The sequence below is a fragment of the Bubalus kerabau genome, chromosome 3, assembly GCF_029407905.1.
Source record: "Bubalus kerabau isolate K-KA32 ecotype Philippines breed swamp buffalo chromosome 3, PCC_UOA_SB_1v2, whole genome shotgun sequence".
Taxonomy (NCBI): domain Eukaryota; kingdom Metazoa; phylum Chordata; class Mammalia; order Artiodactyla; family Bovidae; genus Bubalus; species Bubalus kerabau.
Window position 1 is genome coordinate 166,987,379 of NC_073626.1, and position 24,747 is coordinate 167,012,125.

The window sequence follows — 24,747 nt, forward strand, 5'->3', positions numbered from 1 at the left end:
TTGCACCTGTACGAATATTCTCCTACCTTATTGGAGTCCTGGATTATCTTCACATTGTCTGCTCCGAATTTATCTGCATAGAGCTTGAGCAGTCTTTGAGAAATCTCAGAGAGACCTGTCAGCTTAGGTTCTTTATAAATATACTCTTTGCCTTCTTCTTCTTCAAAAAATCCCTACAGAAGACATATAGTGAACCACCAATTTTACTAGAGAACTCCAACTGCAAGTCATGAGCTAAACAAAAACCATTTACTTAGATATTACAGCCAGTCTTTTGGTTGACATCCATGCCACAGGGTAGCTCCCTATAAAATTCACAATCAGAGAAAAATCAGGCGAAGAAAGCAAAATATCATATTAGAATCAGTCATTAATGCAAATATTCCCCAGTCAGACCAAAGAACCTCCAGAGGTACCTTCCACATATTTTTCTCTATTAGTAGAAATCACTGGTAATCCCTGCTTGTATGTATTTTAGGGGAAGAATGCCCTCCTGTGGTAGTTTGGTGTAGGACACAAAGTCTGGAGTACTCTGGTACTTTTTTTCAGAGTGGTATCATTTTAATCAACACTTCTGAAAGTCTTGGAAACTAGCATAGGAAAAACCATAGGGGCACATGAAGGGATCTAAACGGGTTGATCTGCATCCCACATCCTCTGAGATGAAAAGCCATAACAGAAATTACTTGTGTTATGCTCCCAAGTACTGCTTGCTACTTTAAAAATTATTTTACATTAATATTTCATGATGGGCCCGATGCAACTCGGGTGTATGCAATTTCATCATTCAATTCACTTTACTGATAGATCGCTTACATTCTTGCAAAGCCAGACCTCATAAGATTGAAAGTAGTAAATTAATCATGTCATCATTTTTATGTCATAGGAGCAAGTAGGTTTTGCTGCTGCTGCTGCTAAGTTGCTTCAGTTGTGTCCGACTCTGTGCGATCCCATAGACGGCAGCCCACCAGGCTCCCCCGTCCCTGGGATTCTCCAGGCAAGAACACTGGAGTGGGTTGCCATTTCCTTCTCCAATGCATGAAAATGAAAAGTCAAAGTGAAGTTGCTCAGTTGTGTCCGACTTTTAGTGACCTCATGGACTGCAGCCTACCAGGCTCCTCCGTCCATGGGATTCTCCAGGCAAGAGTACTGGAGTGGGGTGCCATTGCCTTCTCCGAAGTAGGTTTTAAGCTCTGTTAATTTATTTGTTCTGCTGTCTATGGGGTCGCACAGAGTCGGACACGACTGAAGTGACTTAGCAGCAATTTATTTGTTTGGGGAAGGGAAGATTCCTTTGAGGATAACGGGGACAATCTTTATAATTCTTTCTCATTGAAGAGACACAGAGGCATTTTTTCCTATGGAAGACATGTGGCTTCAGATAACTGGAGAAAGTCTGCAGTTAAGAACCCGAGTGCATCTGCAATCTTCTGACTGCAGAGTTTACCCTAAGGAAGCAACTTAAAAATAATAATAATAATTTTGTTGGCTGTGTTGGGTCTTTGTTGCTGCACGGGCTTTTCTGTAGTTGCGGAGAGCTGGGGCTGCTCTCTAGTTGCGATCACGGGCTTCTCATGGCGGTGGCTTCTCATGTTGCGGAGCACGAGCTCTAGGGCGTGCGGGCTTCAGTAGTTGCGGCAGATGGGCTCAGTAGCTGTGGCTCCCTGGCTCTAGAGCTCAGGCTCAGTAGTTGTGGCACATGGGTTTAGTTGCCCCGTGGCTTGTGGGATCTTCCCAGATCAGGGATTGAATGGTGTCTCCTGCATTGGCAGGTGGATTCTTTACCAATGGGCCACTAGGGAAGCCCAGGAAATAACTTTTAAGGGCTGAGTGAGGATACTAGAAGTCATTAAATATCTCAGCTATACTTTTTTTGCTTGTTTTATATTTTTGACCATTAAAAACATACTCATCATATAAAAAATTGGGTAAAATATTCCGATGCTGGTTTTTTTTTTTCCCCTACAGCTAATGTGAGGTGATCTAAGAATATTGATTACAACTCACATCGATATGGTGCTTTATACTTGCAAAGCGCTTTCACTGGTGTTTGACCATCACGAAGAGTGTACTCGGTATCATAAATAGGCTGTAACTGACGACAAGGAACAAGGCACGTTCACCAGCACAGTTCCTGTTAAGCAGGTAATCGCCTGTTTCCTTGCTGTTTCCCTGATCGACTCTGGGCTTTTTGAAGGCAGGAACGTGTCCTGTTCCACACTACATGTCCAGTGTTCAGCACAGTGCCTGGTCTTAAGAGAGACATCCCTGCCCGTTAGCTGAATGAATAAACAGATGAATGAGGCCGTTCTTAGAACGCATTCATCTTAAAAGCATGTATTTGCACTTGTATTTGCACCAAGTATAGCTTGAAAAGATTCCATGGCTTTCGGTACAGGCGTTTTTATTGAACAATTTCTCTGAGAAATGTTCAAGACCAATACAGCGGGTTGTGAGTACCTTGACTCCAGACTGCTAAAATGGTGATGTATGATGTTAAAAGCATGCAGAGCCTCTCCTTATCAGTCTTTGAGACTCTGTAGGGGTAGTGAGGTCTGACCCTATCCCATGTGACTTCCAGCCTGCTAGGTTTTTTCCTGTTGATGCTTTATGGAGTTTTGTCTGATTCAAGGTCAGAAGTAAGTGGCTAAAATTGACAGATTGACCCAAAAGAGAACTGACTTCTGAGGCTGTTAACCAGAATCCCCACAGGGCAATAGCTCAAGCCACATTTACCACTTCCATTTCAATGAGAAAAATGTTTCCAAATTCCAGGAAAAGATTTTTTTCATCAAGGCGTGAAAACTAGCACAAAGAAACATTTTCACTGTGAATTTTTCCCCCTAACAAATTTCTGAGTCCAGAGTTAGCAGAAAAGGAGTGGTAAGAACAGTATTTTATTGTCATTCCTATGACCTTTGTGGCCTTGGTCATGACCTGTGACTTTCTTTCATTCTTACTCCTTGGTCTGGAGGATGGGAAACAGTACAGACTTAGACTTAGGAGACCCTAAGGGCAGTGCCCAGCCTACCGGAGATTGTTGGCTATAATGAGGAGGGTAACAGTAATAAAGGAAAACACTGTCAAAGCCATTTGAGTTCTGGCTCATATAAGGCAAGGCTTTCCTGGTGGCTCAGCGGCAAAGAATCTGCCTGCAATGGAGCTACAGGTTTGATTCCTGGGTTGGGAAGATCCCTCAAAGAGGAAATGGCAACCCAGTCCAGTATTCTTGCTGAGAAAAGCTCATGGACAGAGGTGCCTGGTGGGTTACAGTCCATAGGGTTGCAGAGTCAGACAGTACTGAGCACACACACACACACACAATACGAGGTAAATAGTTTAGCTGAGTTTTGAGTGCTTAAAAATACACACTCAAGTTCTCTTGCTTGGGAATTACACTTTTCCTTATTGTAAATGGACTATTGATGCTTATTTTGATATTTTGGTAAGTGATTGATCAGAAAGAATTATGATCAGAATTAATCAATTTATAGAACATGGAGATACAAACCTATTGAGACAATTTTATAAAATGAATAGAAAGGAGCTGGTGTAGCAGAATAAATGTTAATCTGCTGTCTGCCAGGGTTTGTGTAAGAGCTTATGGAGCCAGAGAAATGGCATCTCTGAAAATGGCTAGGATGTGAGCTTGCCTTTTACCCAAGGAAACCATCAAAGCAAAGCCCAGTGAGGAATAGGAGACTATCTTAAGGAAGTTTAATGCTCTGTGCATGAAATAGTTGACTTATAAATAGGACCCAAGGTGAAGAAAACCTAGGGGCAGTTTCTCTTTTGCTTTTGCTCCGAAGTGATGAAAAAAGTGCATTTCAAAGCATCAGGAAATGTGACCTCTGCATTTCCCTAGCTAGTCTGACTTTTTAAAGTGTCATTTTACATGGCAACAACTCCCTGATCTGCCATGGTTAGGAATCAGCACGTGTCCAAGTTAAACATGGACTTTGAGTCAGCAGAGTTAAGATGCACAGATTATGAAACTTCAAAGCAACAGGTTACGATAAAAATATACTTCAACAAATTGACAACAAAAATCATCGGCTCCTTCTTAGATGTTTTGGTAGGTATTTCAGAATCCTGCAATAGCTCTAGATCATTACTGGAACATCACATATAAGTGCCCCTGCTATTATATTCCACTGATTCAATGCTCACAGAGGAATGCATCCAAAGGGGAATCTAGTATATAAAAGATGGGTCAGAAAATCATAATAGGCTGAATACTAAGAAAAGAAAAACTTCACAGGTGCAGAGAAATGGTTTCATAGAAATATGAACCCCAATATATATATGTTTCTCAGTGACTTTCATATAAGAGGGGAGCCAGAAGGGTATATCATACACTGACATGAAGGTGATGGTTGTACCCAGTACAAATGCTCTTCCCTCTGACCCTCAATCCCCTTTTCTATCAAGATTTTAAAATGTATCTACACCCATGTAGGCATGATTGAGAATCACAGAATCACAGAATCAATCCTTTGATGAATAGAATCAAATTCCCCAGGCCTTTCACTCATTTCATCCCAGGGCCATCTGATGCTTTAAGTTATGCAATGAGTATTCACTTGCTGCTTTCATGCTAAATACCAGAGCCTAAGGATTTCATTGATTACAGTGGTTGTTTGATCACTACTGGCAATTCATTACTCTTAAATGAATACTTCAGGGACACTTGGGGGGATGTTTCATGTAGTCAGCTCTGTGTAAAATTTCCATAGTCAATGATGCCAGGGTGTTGGATTACAAAAGTCATGCTATGCAAGACTTGCATTTTTAAAGTTCTTGCCGCAAAAGAACAGTTGCCAAATTCTTTTCCAGGGTCTGGCTCATTGCAGACATAACATTACTCTAGTCAACCCTGTAAAGGGAAAGCACTAGTCTACAGGGGACACTAAAATATTTACACAAAGGCCTTTGTGGAGGCAACGAGCTGATCACATATTATATTCCCATAATCCTTGGAGCATGATTTTGAGACATCAGTTTGAATATTAAAAAGTGAATTTTACAGGGACATAAGGTACTGTGATGAAAAGGAAATTATGTCTGACCATGGGGATTATGCTAGTGAAATAGCCAAGATTTTCTCTTAGATCTTTAGCACCTTCATTTTGCACACGTTCGAGGAATGTGCCCATCTATTTGGTTATTTCTTTATCATCAAATATGAAGTGACATGCATTGTCTGCTGCCATTGAACACAACAGTTCACGTGCTTCGTTTGGTGTCTGGGGACAGGTATCTGAATATCATTTGAACAATGGTGACTGAGAAGTCATCAAAGAGGCTGTTTATCACAATGACCTCCATTAGTTCTCCTTTGTTCAAAGGCAGCTGGGGTTTGAGTTTACAGAGTACCATGTTCAGGCATGTACTTGGGTCTGCAGATTTAACAGGACATTTTGCTTTTTAAGCTCACTTTGACTTTCAAATCAAAGACAATTGAGAACACTAGCAGCATACAAAACAGTCAGGTGTGCGGTCAGCACACTTTACTGAGAAATCTGCAAAAAGAACAAGGTTAGGACATTTGAAGGTAGCTCTCTCCCATCCTTCCCCTTTCCCCCCAAGTCTATTTAGTTAGAGGGGTTTTCAAGTATTCTTTTAGTAGGTGAGTTGAGGACCCATGACCCCAAATTTACAAATGAAGGTAGAAAATACTGATATGGTATGGATAGGGGAAGGGATTTAAAGAATTACAAAAAAGTATGTACTAGTCAGAGAAGCAGAGCTGTGGACAATGTGTGAATACTGAAAGAATTTGCCTTGCCAGCTGGGTTTCCCTGGTGGCTCAGACAGTAAAGAATTTGTCTGTAATGTAGGAGACCCAGGTTTGATTCCTGGGTGGGGAAGATCCCCTGGAAAAGGGAGTGGCTACCCACTCTAGCATTCTAGCCTGGAGAATTTCATGGACAGTGGAGCCTGATGGGCTACGGTCCCTGGGGCACAAAGAGTCAGACACAACTGAGCTATGAACACTTTCACTTCCAGTTCTTTTCAAAAATAATTATTTGAGCCACATGAAATTGCCATCTTTGTAAGTAAAAAATGGTTGAATATGGGAAAGTTCATACAGTTCAAAATAACAGGGAAAATCCTGTGTCACAAATCTCTAGGTGCTGTCATGCTACTGCCTTTGGCTTGTCCTCCAATTTTTTTTACATAGGTTCTTTTTACATCTCAGGAGACTTAACCTGATTTACTGTAGTTTATCACTTATACTGGGAATTAATACCACTGCCTTTAAGAATGCTCAGAGTTCACTACTAAAGAGAGTCCTATTTCTCCACAATACTCATTTTATTTGGAAAAGGCATAGTCCTTTCAGGACCCCAGAAGATACCCACCAATGGCCATCACTGCAGCTTTTGAAATTCTGCCCATTGCTTTCTTCTTAATCAGCTGCAACTCTGGTGGCCTGAACAGAGCAGGCAAGTTCCAACAGTTAGTCTACTATCCATATATTTCAAACATGTGGTGCCCATGTTTTTCTGTGTGCGTATGTGTGTGTATGTAGCTTTTCATACTACACAGACCTCTGTGCTGAAAGATACTAGATATGAAAAGCAAAGTATACATTTTTGTAATTCAGATAACTGAAATAAACACAATTTAGTTCCAGAAATGCAGGATGACTCCAAAATGAATGGACGTGGGATTATCTTACCTTGGTACTGAACGTTCATTTGCACAAAAAAGTTAGGGTTCAGTAAAACCATACGGAGGGAAGTGTGAGGCTTATTAGGGCATGCAAATGGAGAGAGGGAGAGAACTTACCACAGCCTGGAACAATCAAGACCAAAAGAAGAAAAAAGTAAACATCTGCATTAAAATCTCATTGGAAAGGAGCATATTGTTTCGTTTCCACCTGTCTTAGTAAACAGCATCTTAGACGTTGGTTGGAGAAACCATCAGGTACGCATTCTGGTCTCCGTGACCAGAGAATACTAATGGTAGTTCATTACTTTTTCTTTGGAAAGATCGCCGGAACAGTTGTTGACTCAAATCTAGGTTTGCTGAACTCACATCTTATCTGTCACTTCTGTACTGCTCAGTTGTTTGTGGCCATTCCTGGAAAACCCTTGTCTTTCTCCTACAATCCCTCAGCTCCCACATTCCCTTCCTGATGGGGTTTTCTGCTATTTTTCTTGTGAAGGTTTCATTAAGGTCAAGAGTTGTTTTTTGTTTACTGCTGGTTTGAAAGATAATGTCCTTTTCTCTCCTCCCCTCCTGCAGATTGCCAAATTTTTCTCTCCCAATATACATTCTCACTTCAGATAGTTCAGATTCTTTTCCTGGGAATTCGGAAATGTGTAAACTTAGCTTCTTTCTGTAGACTATATACACAGTCCTGACGCTCCTATACAGTGGGGGAAATCTACGTTGGATTAATTTGTTTATGGTAAGTGGCTACAGTTTTCTTTCCAGGGAGACAGCAGCTATCTTGACTAATTTAGATGTTAGTTTTTAAACCGCCTTTGGTGATTACAGGACAATGTATATCTTCCAAAAGACTTCAGTGGTAAATGATCTAGAATGACCATGCTGAATTTGATGCCTTTGTCTGCAGCCTTAGAAGAGTCTGAGGAGGATAAGAAGCCATGCAAAACTGTGCTTTACATGAAGGGAGAAAAAAATGGAAGACAGAGGGGCTGAGAGTCATTCCAACTGTGAAAATAAAAGGATGGAATGATTCTCCATGAAAGTAATAGTCTGAAATATGAGTGCTGAAATACATTAAGGTTATAAGCCCTCCAGGAAAGAAACAGGATGGTCCCTGGGTTTATCCCACTTAAAGCACGGCTCAGAGACATTCATAATTAATATATAACATAAGTTCATTTTACCTTTAGGCCAATGCTATGGCTAGCTAATATTTTCTATCTTGTTCATTATTTATGCAGTAAACTAAGAAAAATCACTTTGAAGTGATATTGACCTCTAGTATAAAAAACAAAACAAGTAGATTACTTTCTGCGGAGAAGCAGTGATGGTTTGAAAGTAGGAGAAAAGAAAATGAATGATTTTAAAGTCAAAGGTTCATGGCTTTAATATGGTAGAGCCCTTAGGAACCTTTTATTTACTGGAATGCTATGGGTTGCATTGCTTAAAAATATTCAATTAATAAGTTCTATAACATCTAAAAATAAAGGCACCTGGAAAATTAAAAAAAAAAATTCAATTAAATTTCACTTTCAAATATGATGCAAACCTGTATTTAGACATTTTGGGGAGAATTGGAGGAGGGTGCTGAAGAAGAAGTGACTTCTTTTTTCAAGAAATTCAAAATCACTATTTTAACTCGATCTGTATTAGGACCCAAGGAGGGCTCTGCTTATTTATTTTTCAATTTAGTACATTTCTCTGGCCAAACACATAGACCCTCACACCTAGAGAAACACTCAAATATACCCAAACATATTCCTACCCTCACCCCACCCCCTGAGTCCTTTGACACATATAGTTAGATGTCTTGTTAAGAATGAAAGACAGCAATCAACTACTCAACATTAAAGCTCATATTAGTAGGAAACTTACCTGCCCATAAAATGCCACACGGTAGTAGCGACCGAAGAGTCGCTTCTCTGAATTCACCACCTCTGCAACTTTCAGATATGACCGATGAATATCATAGTAAAGATCAGATAATTTCTGAAAACAGAAACAAAGGGTTTCATGAAGATGAAGCCAACATAAAAAACAGAAAATTGTAAGTAATTCTCTGGTGTAATGAAGGATATTTGAACTAACTCCTGGGTTTATAACACCTACTTTGAAGTCTCTCTGCTTCTCAAAGACTGCAATGATGGGTTTGTTGACATCAGCGATGAGCTCATATCTCTCAGACTTCCAAAGAAACTCCACACACATGTACAGCTGCTCCACCAGGATATTCTGCAATTCCCCAAATGAAAATGCGATTTTACACAATGAAGACTGTGTCTCATCCCTGAAACTTGCTTTCAAAACTACTGCACTGTCAATCTTTTTCATAGTGGGATTTCTGCATCCCTCATCTTTGTGACTGGCAGTTACATCCATCCCGGGAGGTATAGTGGTGTCTTCTAGGATTCTTCTCTTTCCATAACCTTATTAGTCCCTCAAACTTGCTAATTTAAATCTATGAAAAGTATTCAGATCTGTCAGGTTTTTTTTTTTTTTTTTTCCATTCCCACAGTCACAGGCTCAGATCAAACTCCTGTTTCTTCACTCCCAGGCACCATGAAATAGTTTGCAAGCTAAACTGCTTTCCCTCTCCAGTTTGGTCCTACTGGTCCTGTGTGTAGCTCTCTAGTAATCTTTCTTCCAAAGACATCAACCTGATCATGAGCTTGCCACTGTCCCAAACCTTTCCAGTGCCTACGAACTGCTGCCTAAACTCTCTAGCATGACGTTGAAGGAGCTCCAGAATCAGGTACCAACCTCCCTTTCAGGGGCCCTCTCCTTCAGCACCTTGGCATGGACTTGGCACTCTGGCTATACTAGATGGTACCACACCATTCTTAGGATGCTTTGTAATTTCCATACTTTTGCCTGTGATGTTGCTGCTGCTCCTTTGAGAACCTTAGTTTCTCATCTGACACTTTTTAAGTCCTAGCAAATGTCAAGACCCAGTGCAAAAGTCTGCAGAGCTTTTATTTATGTTCCATCATCTGCATTCTAATTATTGTCACATTAAAAAGTATTCCCTTTTTAACTGCAGCTGTAGATGATGCCTAGATTTAGCTATTGGGTCTTAGAGTGGTTGCCCCCACCTTGAAGGATGTTTATCTTTCACAAGATTCTAAACTCTTCAAGAACTGGTATTATGCCTTATTATCTTTGTCTCCCCAAATAAATTTGCCTTATTTATCTTTGTCTCAATGTCTCACATATACTAAGAGCTTAATAAATGTTCAACTGAACCAAATTATATACTTTCTAAAGCAAGTGGATAATACTGCTGGAATGTTTTCAGTGTCTTTTCAGAAAAGATTTTGAACAGTTTGAAATAGTTAATGCAAATGTGTAGTTACATTTACTGTTTGCCACGTACATTCAATTAATGTACAGCCTTATGTAAGATTTCTTTAACATGTCCCCCAAGATTTGTTTTCTGAATCCTTTTTTAAACCTATGTAATATTATGAATAAAAATTAGCTTTTGAAATATTTTATTTACTTGAGGAGGGGAGCTCTATTTTATTCACTTGAACTGTTGCTAAGTAACTCCTGGTAGAAAGCTTCTTTTGAAAAATAACTGTAGTCTGCATACCAGGAGGTTTTCTGCAGAAACTAGTGAGACTTCCTGTTCGTCTCTTTGTTAATAAATTTTCCAATGCACTAAAAAAAGTGACCAGCTCAAAAAATTTTCAGCATTCCTTACCATATTTTGTATTTTGTAGAAGAGCTGATTGCATAAATTTGGGTCCATGTTAGAGAATTAAAAGTTAGTTTAAATTTTCATTGAACATTACACTTTATCGGTGGAATTTGATATCTATGAATCTAGCTTAATTTTAGCTTGTATTTTATTTTGCCTAAGTCATGTTATAGGGTAACTGATTTTGGAATGAGATCTTCTCCTTCCTGCTTAGTTTAATGTTACAATTCAATGTATCTTCTTACTTAATTACAATATATTTGATAATTTTCATCTAACCTCATTGTATGGTGTGTCTTGCATGCCGGAATCTTCTTTCATTTCCCCTTCTTCTTTAATATTTGGTGTAATGCTCAGAAAAGCTGGCCAGCCCATAGAGAACATGCCTTAAGAGGACAGAGGAAAATGGAACATTATTATTTGAGCCAAATCCTGCTTGGATTAGACAGTGACTTTGTGTTACATGATGTTACATGTGGTGGTTATAACACTCACACATCAATGAGATAGTTAGATTATGACTGTTGATAAATACTCTGCCAGGAAACCAGTTTTCCCTTTTTTATAATTTTTGTATTGTCTCAGCTGACCTGCTTTCTCTAAGGAGCTATTATGGGATTATGGACAGAACCCAGGCTTGTGGATTGATGTACTTCAATGTTCTGGTTTAATTAGCTTTTTGGAGTCTGTATCCCTTGTTTGTTAAATCAGAGACATTAATATCTAATATCAAGGATGTTGAAAGGATTCAAAGCATTAGTATTTGAGAAAATACCCAGTTATCATCACTGCCTTCTAAAGACAATACACAGTACTCACTAACTTTCACTCTTTTGCATTATTTAGAAAACTTCTCAAGATTTCTTAGCTTCATGGGCACCAAGACTAAGAAAGATGGAACTCTGCAGATGCATATGAAAATAGTTGATAATGAGCAATGTGTCCAGACAGGGGTCAGATCAGAACGTTAAAGGAATATGAGAGGTTAAGTGCACAGTCTGGAGTGACAGACCAGCCCTTGAACATGGCCCCATCACAAGCTAACCAGGGGGATCCAGGGCAGATTGCCTAACTTCTTTAGGTCCTATAAACAGGCAGGGATAACAGCATCTAACACATAGACTCCTTATTGGCAATTAATTGAGATATTTCTACAGCACAGAACTTAGTGCAGTTGCCTACCTTGGAGCAAGTGCATTTTAAGTTATAATTAATATTTTTGTGGATATTTACATTGTTAATAATCAGGTCATTGGCTATGTGACTAAATTATCACCCCAAAACATGCTAGAAATGATAATGATAATAATTATTGCAATTGAATCTTTGTATTAAAAATTCTACTTTCCAACGTTTTATTAGCATTTTTCTTTGGTAATTAAACACATTAAAATATATGAGGCTTGAATAGAGCAGGAAAAGCCATGACATAGTACTTCCTGGACGATGATGGTTGTTAGTACAACCGAAGAAGCTGTATTTATGGAGTCACCTAAATTCACCTCTATAGTTGTTCTTCAATATCCACAGAGAATCGATTCCAGGACCCCCAGCAGATACTAAACTCTACAAGTGCTGGTGGTCCAGTGGTTAAGACTCTGCATCCCCAATGCAAGGGGCCCTGGTTCGATTCTTGGTCGGGGAACTAGATCGCACATGCCACAACTAAAAGTTTGCATGCCACAACTAAAGATCGCACATACCACAACTAAGACCCAACACCACCAAACAAATGTTGGGCTTCCCAGATGGCTCAAACGGTAACGAATCTGCCTGCAATGCAGGAGACCTGGGTTTGATCCCTGGGTCAGGAAGATCCCCTGGAGAAGGGAATGGCTACTCACTGCAGTATTCTTGCCTGGAGAATTCCATGGACAGAGGAGCCTAGTAAAGATTCAGACATGATTGAGGGACTAACACTTCCTTTTCACAATGCTCAAGTTCTTTATTTTAAACGACATAGTAGGATGAGCCCTCTGTATCTGTGGATTCTCACTGATGGAGTGGTTGGGTGAATCTGCAGATGTGGAATTCCCACATACAGAGGGCCAACTGTCTTCTTATCACGTGTGCACTGTAGTTAAGGGAAGTTTACTTCTCTGACTTAGAAACATCACAACATAGAAACACATTGAAGACTTCAAATACATGCCAGTGAGCTTCAGATGTATGGCAACGAATACAAATATATGCTGCTGCTAAGTTGCTTCAGTCGTGTCCGACTCTGTGAGACCCCATAGACGGCAGTCCACCAGGCTTCCCCGTCCCTGGGCTTCTCCAGGCAAGAACACTGGAGTGGGTTGCCATTTCCTTCTCCAATGCATGAAAGTGAAAAGTGAAAGTGAACTCTCTCAGTCGTGTCCGACTCCTAGCGACCTCATGGACTGCAGCCCACCAGGCTCCTAAGTCCATGGGATTTTCCAGGCAAGAGTACTGGAGTGGGGTGCCATTGCCTTCTCCACACACACACACACACACACACACACTGCTGCTGCTGCTGCTGCTAAGTCGCTTCAGTCGTGTCTGACTCTGTGACCCCATAGACGGCAGCCCACCAGGCTCCCCCATCCCTGGGATTCTCCAGGCAAGGACACTGGAGTGGGTTGCCATTTCCTTCTCCAATGCATGAAAGTGAAAAGTGAAAGTGAAGTCGCTCAGTCGTGTCTGACTCTAGCGACCCCATGGACTGCAGCCTACCAGGCTTCTCCGTCCATGGGATTTTCCAGGCAAGAGGACTGGAGTGGGGTGCCATTGCCTTCTCCGAAATATATGCTAATGCATCATAAATAATCACCTTCAATATTTAAAGTTTATAAAACACATACAGTGGACCCTTAAACAACCCAGATTTGAACTGTATGGGTCCGCTTAAATGCAGATGTTTTTTAGTAAGTACATACTGCAGCACTGCACTGTCTGGGGTTGGTCAAACCAGTGGATGTGGATATGCAGGGCCAACTGTAAAGTTATCCCCAGGGGTTGGGGGTCCCAACCTTCTCATTGTCCAAAGGTCCATAGGTATATATATGTTTCTCAATGGATATATTATTCCAATATCATTATTGGTCTAAACATATTTAGATCTTTTTTTGAATATTCAAGATGTAGACAACATTTTGGGCTACAAGTTCCCACAACTTCTCAAACCGACACCTAGTTTTATCAGGTTTCTCAAAATAACTTTTATGGAACTGTATGCTATCTGATTATGAAAAAAACAGATGAGGACGAAGGGCATGTTAAATAAAACAAGAATGGTTTTGATGACTTGCCTGTATAAATAGGAAACATGAAACTGAGCAAGGAGACCCTTGAATTTTATCGTGGACATGAGTCATGAGGCCAAGTCTGGTGTCTTCTTCAAGGCCCTCAAACGAATGAGCATACTGTCTGAGAATTCACTTTGGTCATTTGGTTCAAATATCTTATTTGCAAAATCCACTGAAACTCTTTGGGAGATATATACATATTTAAAAGAATAAGGAACCAAAAGAATTTTGTTTCCAGAATGATATAACCAAAGTCCATTTCCCTTTTGTTTAGATATTTTAATCTAAACATTTAAATATTTGTTTCTCTTGTTCATACACTGAGTTTTCCATTTCATTTTGAAAGTTAAGAGAGTATTATGAGATAGATTGAGGTTCATAAACTGGGTTTGAACAGAATTTTACAAGGATACATTGTTGTTGTTTTTTTTTACAAAGAATAATTCTTTGGTTATTATTACAAAATGTTTATCAGATGTTAAAGATGGAATATTTTTAATTAAAGGAAGATTATACTGTAAATTACTATATGTTATAAATTATCAGAATCAATGTATACTTAAAGAAACTGAAACACGTAGATTATAGGTATAGTCCTGATATGTGTGTGTACATGCTCAGTTGATCAGTCGTGTCCGACTTTGTGCACCCATGTGACTGTAGCCTGCTAGGTTCTTCTGTCCATTGAATTTTCCAGGCAAGAATACTGGAGTGGGTTGCCACTTCCTACTCCAGGGGATCTTTCCAACTCAAGATTCAAACCTGCGTCTCCTGCATTGGCAGGCGGATTCTTTACCACAGAGTCACCTGGGAAGCCCAAAGTCCTGTATACTATGTGTCACTTTTCTGCACTCCTTATTTTGAATAAACAGTTATATGACATTTCAACAGTAAAATGGATTTCTCTTGTAATTTTAAACAATTCATCCATTTCAGAATAGAATCCCAAAGACAGTCTAGCATGCAAATTGATAACAAAACATGGCCATAATATTATATAAGATGCACTTCTGTTTGCTGAGAACTCTTGAGGTCCCTAAACTTCATAAAGTTTGATGATGGAATTTCTGAATGGTAAGAACTTTGGGTTTTGACAGAGTAAGTTATGTAGGTCCGAGACAGTTCTTGCTTTTGCGAATACATTTAAAAGTTTCATTGGTGTGAAACTGAATCAGGACTTGGTTTCCTCCGCACCATGCCCTGGGGGTAAAGGAGCCCAGTTAAATCACTCACTTCCTCCACTGGGAGTTGTTAGTAATGGATTGCTATCACAAGGGTGGACATCCTCCAGGAGCAGGGATGGTACGCAAATCTTTTCCATTTTCCAGTAACCTATGGCAGTGCAAGACGAAGTTAGGACATTGTTACAAGTTTATGTTAATTCAAGCTTATGAAACTATGAATCGTTAACCAGTGAAGCCTTCTCATTTGGAACTAAGAAGTGGACCAGTTAGCCGGGTTGTGCATAAAATAAACACGATGATGACATGAAGAGAAAGGTAAAACTCAAAAGTACAGCATCATTAGAAATATCTGTGAAAACTAACACTGCTAAAACACTGAGATTAATCAATTTAAAGCTAATAAATACATTGTATGTATTAGTTTATCTATCAGATTTTGACATGTTGATTTCTCCCCACACATGGTCATCTTACCCCTTCTTTTCAGGTATTCTGCGATGAGGGCAGCTATATGGATGTAACACATGGCCGCCTGTAAGAGAAAAGCAAATAGTGTGAGAGGAAGATTTTACCATCTATCTCATACTAAAGATTTTACTATCAGTCTAATTCAGACTAATCCTCCAAGGAGGGTCTGTATTCCAAATCAGAATATGCAGAGAAATCCTTTTCATGGTAGAACCAAAAGTAACAATCAATTAGATTTCCAAAAAGTACACCCTCAATAATAAAAAGCATATTTGGTTTTTTTTTTTTGGTTTGCTTTTCTTGATTTAGTTTCCAGGTGGGTGAATGAGCTGACTTGAAGCATTTTTCTACAGAATTATCTTCCTGCATTAATATCTATGTTTCTCCTCTTTCTCTAAATAGCATCTGGATATAAACTGGAAGTGAAAATTAGCTGTCTTCTTACTTTTTTTTTAACCTCCAGCCCTGGACCCCCTTAGAATTTCTGTCATCTTTAAATGGTAGCCTCAAGAGGCAGCAGTTGATGAAATAGTGTGACCTAATGTATCGCGTATGCATTCTTTAACCAGATTATTTCAGTGACATTTTATTGCCCTTTAAAATCTATTGCAAAGCCCTAGAACGTTGCTCAACACACACTAGATGCTGAGTGGCTGAAGAATCCAAATGACTTCAGCATTTCCTTTCGAAGTTTTGTGGAAAACTTATCCACATTCAGGGTGGTCCAAGGGAATTGGAGTCACTCTTCTTTGTCCTCACCAAACTGCTATACAGTGAGGCCTCTGCTCAGATCTACATCCATCCCAGAGCCCTTCACGTGCATTTAGAAGAATTACAGGTTTATTGGACAAACTCATCTCTTCCCAAAGCGGGCAAAATTTTGGGAACAAAGCAGAACTTTCCCACTGAGTGTCTGGAACTGCTCCACATGGGTGCTGTGATTTGTTGCCCATAAATCCACCAGTGTTTAAACATAGAAAGGTTAGCTATTGATTTATAACTGTCACAGTGGCCTGTCATCAACGTGGCCCTGAGAACTGTGAACCTTTCTATTGCTAGTTCAATGAGTTGCACATGAGGACATATTACTCGAAACTGCCTTTACTCACTATGATGGTAAGTTTCCCATTTCACTCTAATTCCAGGGAAGATGTTTTAACACACACAACAGTAACTTACATAACTTTTAATTTCCAGATACCCTTACAATCATCCTCCCTAGCCTCAGGCTTTAGCATTTGGTCTCCACTGCACATCCTACAACTGCAGCTGGTCCCCCTAGACTCTGGCTTTTATTTGATATCATTTACGTGGAGTCAGGTATCCTTGAATCTTACATGCAAATGTATTGCACATGACATGTTGGGTTGGCCAAAAAGTTCATTTGGGTCTTCCATCTACTCTTAGAGAGAAACCTGAATGAACGTTTTGGTCAACCCAATAAAATCAGGTCATATTGACATTAGTTGGGGAATACGGTAACTTTTTATATTCCTGATGTAAATGACAATCCAATGGTCCTGATTAAGAGGATTATGCTGACAAAGAAGGACTGAGTCTTTGCTGATCACCTCAGATAAGTCTCCGTTTCTGGCATGAATTTTGGCCATGCTTTCTAGCCAGGTCCTCCGCAGCTCAGGGGTGCTGGCGTAGGAGTTTGCCAGGCTATACTGGAGATCCACCAGCATCTCTGGATCCTTCTCATGCTCCTTCATCTGAGCCGTGGCCATCAAAACAGTCCTTATTCGTTTAGTCAGGTCTTTCACCTCTGCTGGGAAATTGCTGTTCTTTGGAAAACAGAGAGCCTGGGTCATTATCTGTTTAGATTTCACAAGTTAACTCACTTCAAGTTATGCTTTTAGCTATGGCATGGCATCATGGTCTGGTGCATTTTATACACTGTTCACAAATATGTATATTCTCTGTGGATAAATTCTATGTATTGTGATTGCGGTTGTGCACATTTGAAGATGAGTCATAGTAGAGTCCACTTTGTCTTCTAGCCTATATTCTTCTAGTGACAGCATCCTAACTGTCCTTTGACATCGTCTAGCATCCTCTCTGGCTCTGGTTCGTGTGATTTGCATGTGTCTGCTTCCTTCCCTTGGACTGCAAGGAGATCAAACCAGTCAATCCTAAAGGAAATCAACCCTGAATATTCATTGGAAGGACTGATGCTGAAGCTAAAGCTCCAATACTTCAGCCACCTGATGAGAAGTGCCGACTCATTGGAAAAGACCCTGATGCTGGGCAAGATTGAAGGCAAAAGCAGAAGAGGATAGCAGAGGATGAGATGGTTAGGTAGCATCACTGACTCAATGGACACGAATTTGAGCAAACTCTGGGAGATAGTGAAGGACAGAGGTATGCTACAGTCCATGGGGTTGCAAAGGGTCAGACACAACTTACTGACTGAACAATAACACCACTTCCTTCCCAGGGCTGGACATGATACTGGCCTGGACAATCAATCATATTCTTTGATACCCCAGGTCACAGTGATTGGTTTAGGGATTGGGCATATGATACAAGGTTGGATCAAAGAGACTCAGTCTAGGGACTTTAATTTCCCACTCACAGATTACTACCAGTGTTCTCAGAATTTCTGAGAGAGTAAGCTCATGGGGACAGCCTACCTGTAAATGAAGTAAACGAAGAAGAAAATTGAACTGAGAGACAGAGAGGCAAAAAAGTAGAGGTGGTAGGGGAAAGAGATCTGAAAACATTACTTTAATCCCTGGGTTCACTCATGCCTGTCACCAGGCTCTACCCCAGGACTTTTCAGTATAATGATTGAAGGAGCTGTCCCCACAAAGTTCTAAAAGAAAGGTAAAATGAATTTGACCAAGAGTAGGATCATTAGAGAATCACTGTGCTTTATATATATATACATACATATATATATATATATGCATATATATATATTTGATATATGTGGTTAGTTTTATTGTCCCATATCATTCAGCCCCATACCTTGGTAATATCACTTAACAGATTACATGCTCAAAGTGGAAGCAAATTCAATGTCAGGACTCAAAGTGTCAATAAACAAAATGCAGAATTTGTGTTTTTTGTGATTTTGACATCTCATAAAAAGAATCCAACAGCTTAGTTTATTCCCAATTCCTTAAAAAAAAGTCCACAATGCATTTCTTACTTTCATTTGCTTGTCTCCATTAGCAAAATTATTGGTAATAGCAAGGGAATGCTGAAAACGAGAGCCTCCAATCCCAGCATCAGCTATTAACTGGCTTACGGCCTTGATGAGCTGAAAGAGAAAACAAAAATGGAACCTCAAAAGTAAGTAACTCCAAAATAGTAGGTGTAAAGAAAACCATTGACTTGGGTGGATGTATCATAAATTTATCCCAGGCCCAGTGAATGTGCTCAGAATCTGGTGGAATTTGGCATCCTAGAAATAGTCATGGTTTCTCAAGTTGTATATTCTATTATCAGTGGTCCGCAAGCTTTTCGGCCCCAGGGACCAGTTTGTGGAAGACAGGGGCAGGGGGGATGGTTTTGGGATGATCCAAGAACACTACATCTACTGTGCACTTTATTTCTATTATTATTACATTTAATACATAATGAAGTAACTATATAGCTCACCATAATGCAGAATCAGTGAGAGCCCTGAGTGTGAGCTCAGGTAGTAAGGGGAGCGATGGGGAGTGATTGTAAATACAGATGTAGCTTCACTTGCTTGCTTTCCCCTCAATTCCTGCTTTGTGGCCCAGTTCCTAACAGGCCATCGATCAAACTGGGGTTGGGGACCTCTGTTCCATATGATTCTATTTATTCCCTGGCAGAAAAAAGGAAAAGTACAAGTGGAATTATGGACTTTGCTAATTTCTGTCCAGCTGCCCTCTTTCTGTGAATCAGAACTGAGTGTGATGAGCATCCTTAAAGAGGAATCTGATGAAGGAATGGGGATCTGGTTGCCCTGGAAACAGGAAGCTTGTATCAATGCTGAAACAGATGAGTGGTTTTAACAACATTAATGAAAACTGGCAGCACTTACTTGTAAGTGCGACCGTACAATTGACTTCTGCTTGTTAAATTCAAAATTCTTCCTCATAAAGAAGTATAGAAGTGCTGATGCTTCCATCTGAGTTGACCGTGACCTGTGGTTACAGCATTTTAGGACTTCATAGCAGAATGATCCGCACAGGTCAGCAGGCCCTTGGAAAAACGCTGAAGGAAACTATGGAGACAGAAGTGCTGGTGAAATGAGCAAATTCCTTCATTTCGCTCTGTTCATTCTCATATTTGAAAATTCCTTAGAACAAAATCCTTTTTTTTTTTAAACCTAGACTTTTTCTACCATTTGTAGGTGGAAGAAAATATAATTTTATTTACCAAAGTCTATGCTAGTATTGGGGCTTTCATGGTAGCCCAGTGGTAAAGAATCCACCTGCCAATGCAGAAGATGCAGGTTCGATCTCTGGGTCAGAAAGATTCCCTGGAGGAGGAAATGGCAACCCACTTCCTGGGAATTCTTGCCTGGGAAATCCCATGGCCAAGAAGCCTGGCAGGGTACAGTCCATGGGGTCACAAAAGAGTCGGACATGACTGAGTGACTAAATTAACATGTTGTAAGTATCCTTTGCATCAATAATGGATGATTACTCAAAGAAACAGAATGAGAGCTTTGAGATAGTTTCTATTCACTCAACATTGTAAAGCCACAGGTCCTCAAAGGGGACTCTTCTGAAGTGGAACGATTTAAAATCATAGTTGATCGTGTACATTTTACCTAACTCTCTGCCACAAACACTGAGAACCCAAAGAATTGGAAGCCAAATGCCAATTTTATTCCCTTTTTATGTCCAGCAGATAGGCCATCAAGGCTGTGAACTTATTCTGAGACCATGAATCAAACAGTCTAATAAAACCAAATAAATCAACATAGAATCAAACAACCCTTCTTTCCACCCTACTGAGAGACGTAAGGATTAATGCTTGTTTATTGTCAGTAATGGGCGTCCCCGGTGGCTCAGATGGTGGTGAATCTGCATGCAATGCAGAAGACCTGGGTTCAATCCCTGGGTCGGGAGGATCCCTCAGAGAAGGGCTTGGCAACCCATTACACTATTCTTGCCTGAAGAATTTCATGGATAGAGGAGCCTGGCCTGCTACAGTTCATGGGGTCACAAAGAGTCGGACACGCTGAGTGACTAACACTTTCAGTGTCAGTAATAAACACTTCACTGAGCTCTCCAAGGAACCTGGACTCTTACCTTGCACACAAACAGCCTCAAGGAGGCAAACACGTGCTTCAGTGCGGTAGCTGATTGGTTGACTTGGAAAAAGAGCATGTAGGTGTCAAAGACCCTTTTCATCATTGAATTCTGACATTCAGATTGTTGGAGTTGTCTCTGGAAATTCAACACAGCACTTATTTAGGATGAGTGGAAGGACACCTGTATTCTTTCAAAAAATATTTTCTCTGGGCCAGCTATGAGATGGTTAGATAGAATCACCAACTCAATGGACATGAACTTGGGCAAACTTCGGGAGATAGTGAGGTACAGGGAGGCTTGGTATGCTGTAGTTCACGGGGTCACAAAGAGTTGGACATAACTTAGCAACTCAGCAACAACAATCTGCTATGTGATAGGCATGATTTTGGATGCTGGAAATGAACTGCAAAATAAGAAGGTCTTATTCTTGTTCCCAATGAAACATATGTACAGCAGTGACTGAAAAAAGTTACCAAATAAAAAAACAGAGTAGAAGGATAATAGGAAGGAAAGTAAATGCTTTGGGTGGGGGGGTAGGATTACTTTATGTAGGATGGTTAAGACTCCTCTAATGGTTGAATTGACAGGTGAGCTGAAAAAGTCAGCCCTGGCCAGATCTGGGAGGACTGTCCAAGTAAGAAAAAAAAGTTGGTACCAGGGACTTGAGTTGAAAAGGAGCTTGTGAGTTCAAGATGGAGAAAAAAATTGCTGTGTAGCCTAAGCATGGTGAGTCAGGGTGGAGTCAGGAGAGAGGTAGAAGATGAAGAGGTCATAGACAGGCAGGTCCTCAAAGGCACTGACAGAAGAGTCTGTAAGATGTATGGGATTTGACTGACATTTCCACTGAGCAATAAAGGATTAAAACATGGATTTTGATTTTTCTACCATCATGCTGACTTTTTACTTGAAAGTAGGACTTTCTTGGTACAATCATTCTGTTTCGTGTAGTCTTTATTCTACCAATTCAACTTTTCTAATTAAACCCTTAACATTCAAAAGCTCATTAGGTTGAGCTGAAGTTTTTAATAACTTCATTGAGGTGTAACTGACATACAAATTCTATAGTTCATATTTTATAAAATTTTATTTAAAAGGAATTGTATAAAATATGCTGTTTGGCTTCTTTTACTGAGCATAACTGAGCAGTATCCTTCTGTATGGCTATATCACTGTTTTAGAAAATCCATTCACCTGCTGATGTACATTTGGGTTGTTTCCACTGTTTAATTATTAAAAACAAAGCTTCTATGAATATGCATGTATAAAGCTTTGTGTGAGCAAACACTTATTTTTCCTGGGTAAATCCTTAGAATTGGAATGGCTGGTCACATGATAGATTCTGTTTCATTTTTTATTTCAGCATATTGTTTTTCAAGGTGTTTGTACCATTTTGCATTTCCACCACCAGTGAACGAGACTTCCAGTTTCTCCATATTCTTGCCAAAACTTTTTAACTGTAGCCATTCTAAGAGCTGGTAGTGGTATCATTTCACCAAAGATCTACAGATGGTAAGTAAGCACTCAAAAAGATGCTCAACGTTATCACTCGGTTTTCTCTAGCTGCTGAGTCTGTTTATCTGTTGTATCTAGTTGAATCATTTGTCTCTACCTCTGATACTGAAAACTTAGGGTCACATTCTCACTCAGCCCAGCTTGCCTGACATAAAACAGGAGAAACAAGGAAGAAAGAAGTGTCTATTATTGGAAAATAATGAAATGTCTGTGTGTATATCAGCTATGCATTTGCCAACTTCTGATGAATTCTGAAGCATCACTATGAACAAAGCCAGTGGAGGCGATGGAATTCCAGTTGAGCTATTTCAAATCCTGAAAGATGATGCTATGAAAGTGCTGCACTCAATATGTCAGCAAATTTGGAAAACTCAGCAGTGGCCACAGGACTGGAAAAGATCAGTTTTCATTCCAATCCCAAAGAAAGGCAATGCCAAAGAATGCTCAAACTACCGCACAATAGCACTTATCTCACACGCTAGTTAAGTGATACTTAAAATTCTCCAAGCCAGGCTTCAGCAATATGTGAACCGTGAACTTCCTGATGTTCAAGCTGGTTTTAGAAAAGGCAGAGGAACCAGAGATCAAATTGCCAACATCTACTGGATCATCAAAAAAGCAAGAGGGTTCCAGAAAAACATCTATTTCTACTTTATTGACTATGCCAAAGCCTTTGACTGTGTGGGTCACAACAAATTGTGGAAAATTCTGAAAGAGATGGGAATATCAGACCACCTGACCTGCCACTTGAGAAACCTGTATATGGGTCAGGAAGCAACAGTTAGAACTGGACATGGAACAACAGACTGGTTCCAAATAGGAAAATATATTTAACTTATATGCAGAGTACATCATGAGAAACACTGGGCTGGAGGAAGCACAACCCGGAATCAAGATTGCCAGGAGAAATATCAATAACCTCAGTTATGCAGATGACACCACCCTTATGGCAGAAGGTGAAGAGGAACTAAAAAGCCTCTTGATGAAAGAGAAAGAAGAGAGAGAAAAAGTTGGCTTAAAACTCAACATTCAGCAAACTTAGATCATGGGATCTGGTCCCATCACTTCATGGCAAATGGGGAAACAGTGGAAACAGTGTCAGACTTTATTTTTTTGGGCTCCAAAATCAATGCAGATGGTGACTGCAGCCATGAAATTAAAAGACACTTACTCTTTGGAAGGAAAGTTACCACCAACCTAAACAGCATATTAAAAAACTAAGACATTACTTTGTCAACAAAGTCCATCTAGTCAAGGCTATGGTTTTTCCAGTGGTCATGTATGGATGTGAGAGTTGGACTATAAAGAAAGCTGAGCGCCGAAGAATTGATGCTTTTGAACTGTGGTGTTGGAGAAGACTCTTGAGAGTCCCTTGGACTCCAAGGAGATCCAGCCAGTCCATCCTAAAGGAGATCAGTCCTGGGTGTTCATTGGAAGGACTGATGTTGAAGCTGAAACTCCAATACTTTGGCCACCTGATGCGAAGAGCTGAGTCATTGGAAAAGACCCTGATGCTGGGAGAGATTGAAGGCAGGAGGAGAAGGGGACGACAGAGGATAAGATGGTTGGATGGCATCACCGACTCAATGGACATGGGTTTGGGTGGACTGCAGGATTTGGTGACGGACAGGGAGGCATGGCATGCTGTGGTTCATGGGGTCACAAAGAGTTGGACATGACTGAGTGACTGAACTGAACTGAACTGAACTGATGAATTCTGAATCTCATCTTTAAGATGCTTTCCACTCACAGGTTGATTTGTGGAAGGTTAATGGGTTTCATTAAATGTCTTAAAAACATGTTCTTGACTTCACATGACTTTTCCATCTTTAGTTTTATCATGTTGCAGAAGATGATGTGGTCACACTCACCTGGTGGACCTGAGTGAAGAGGGCCAGCAGGTCTAGAATAGTCAAGCAAACCTCTGTAGCAATGTTGGCCTCCGTGTCCACGTGATGCACAAGGTCTATTTCATTAGAGTTGCCTACAAAGTCCAAAATAGAAAACAGCATAAAGGTCTGAGACAAGTCTTTGTACCCTATTAAAAACTTTCTTCTATTGCTGTAACATAGTCATATACAACATATATACAATATGTACAATGTAGATATAATATACAACCTATGTATAGACACACAATCTTCACTGGTGTTTTGATGAGTAATTTAGTAAATCAAAATGCTTTCATTTATTCAATTTCTTTATCGGCTGAAGCAAGAATACTAGACAGAGTTTTTATTGGATGCTATAGACTGAATATGTGTGTTTCCCCCAAAATTCATATTGTTGGTGCTGTTGAGTCATTAAGTCATGTCTGACTCTTGGCAACCCCATGGACTGTGGCACATCAGACTTCCCCACCCTTCACTATCTCCTGGAGTGTGCTCTCACTCATGTCCCTTGAGTCAGAACAGTATGAAAAAGCAAATAGATCAAAGCCCTAATCCACAATGTGATGGTATGTGAAGGTGGAGTCTTTGAAAAGTAATTAGGTTATGAGAATGGAGCCCTCATGATTGGGATTAATGCCCTTTTAAAAAGAGATACCAGAGGGATCATCTCTATCTCTACCGTGTGAGGACACAGCAAGAAGGTAGCCATTTGCAAGGCAGGTTTCTACCAGACATCAAATCTGCTGGCACCTTGATCTTGGATCTCCTACCCTCTAGAACTAGGAGAAGTAAATATTT

General features: G+C 40.1%; 1 protein-coding gene across 3 annotated transcripts in view; it reads right to left on the reverse strand.

Moving 5' to 3' along the window:
• DOCK10 (dedicator of cytokinesis 10) overlaps positions 1–24,747 on the reverse strand; it is a 305,174-nt gene that overhangs the window by 11,855 nt on the left and 268,572 nt on the right. For all 3 annotated transcript variants that reach the window (XM_055573609.1, XM_055573608.1, XM_055573607.1), the window contains exons 41-51: positions 23,929–24,041; positions 20,543–20,680; positions 19,324–19,506; positions 18,460–18,570; positions 16,874–17,089; positions 15,309–15,366; positions 14,884–14,982; positions 10,661–10,767; positions 8,791–8,913; positions 8,557–8,670; positions 27–173 (exon numbers count right to left, since the gene is read on the reverse strand). In XM_055573609.1, the coding sequence (XP_055429584.1) occupies positions 27–173; positions 8,557–8,670; positions 8,791–8,913; positions 10,661–10,767; positions 14,884–14,982; positions 15,309–15,366; positions 16,874–17,089; positions 18,460–18,570; positions 19,324–19,506; positions 20,543–20,680; positions 23,929–24,041 (1,409 nt within the window). The remainder of the gene's footprint in view (positions 1–26; positions 174–8,556; positions 8,671–8,790; positions 8,914–10,660; positions 10,768–14,883; positions 14,983–15,308; positions 15,367–16,873; positions 17,090–18,459; positions 18,571–19,323; positions 19,507–20,542; positions 20,681–23,928; positions 24,042–24,747) is intronic.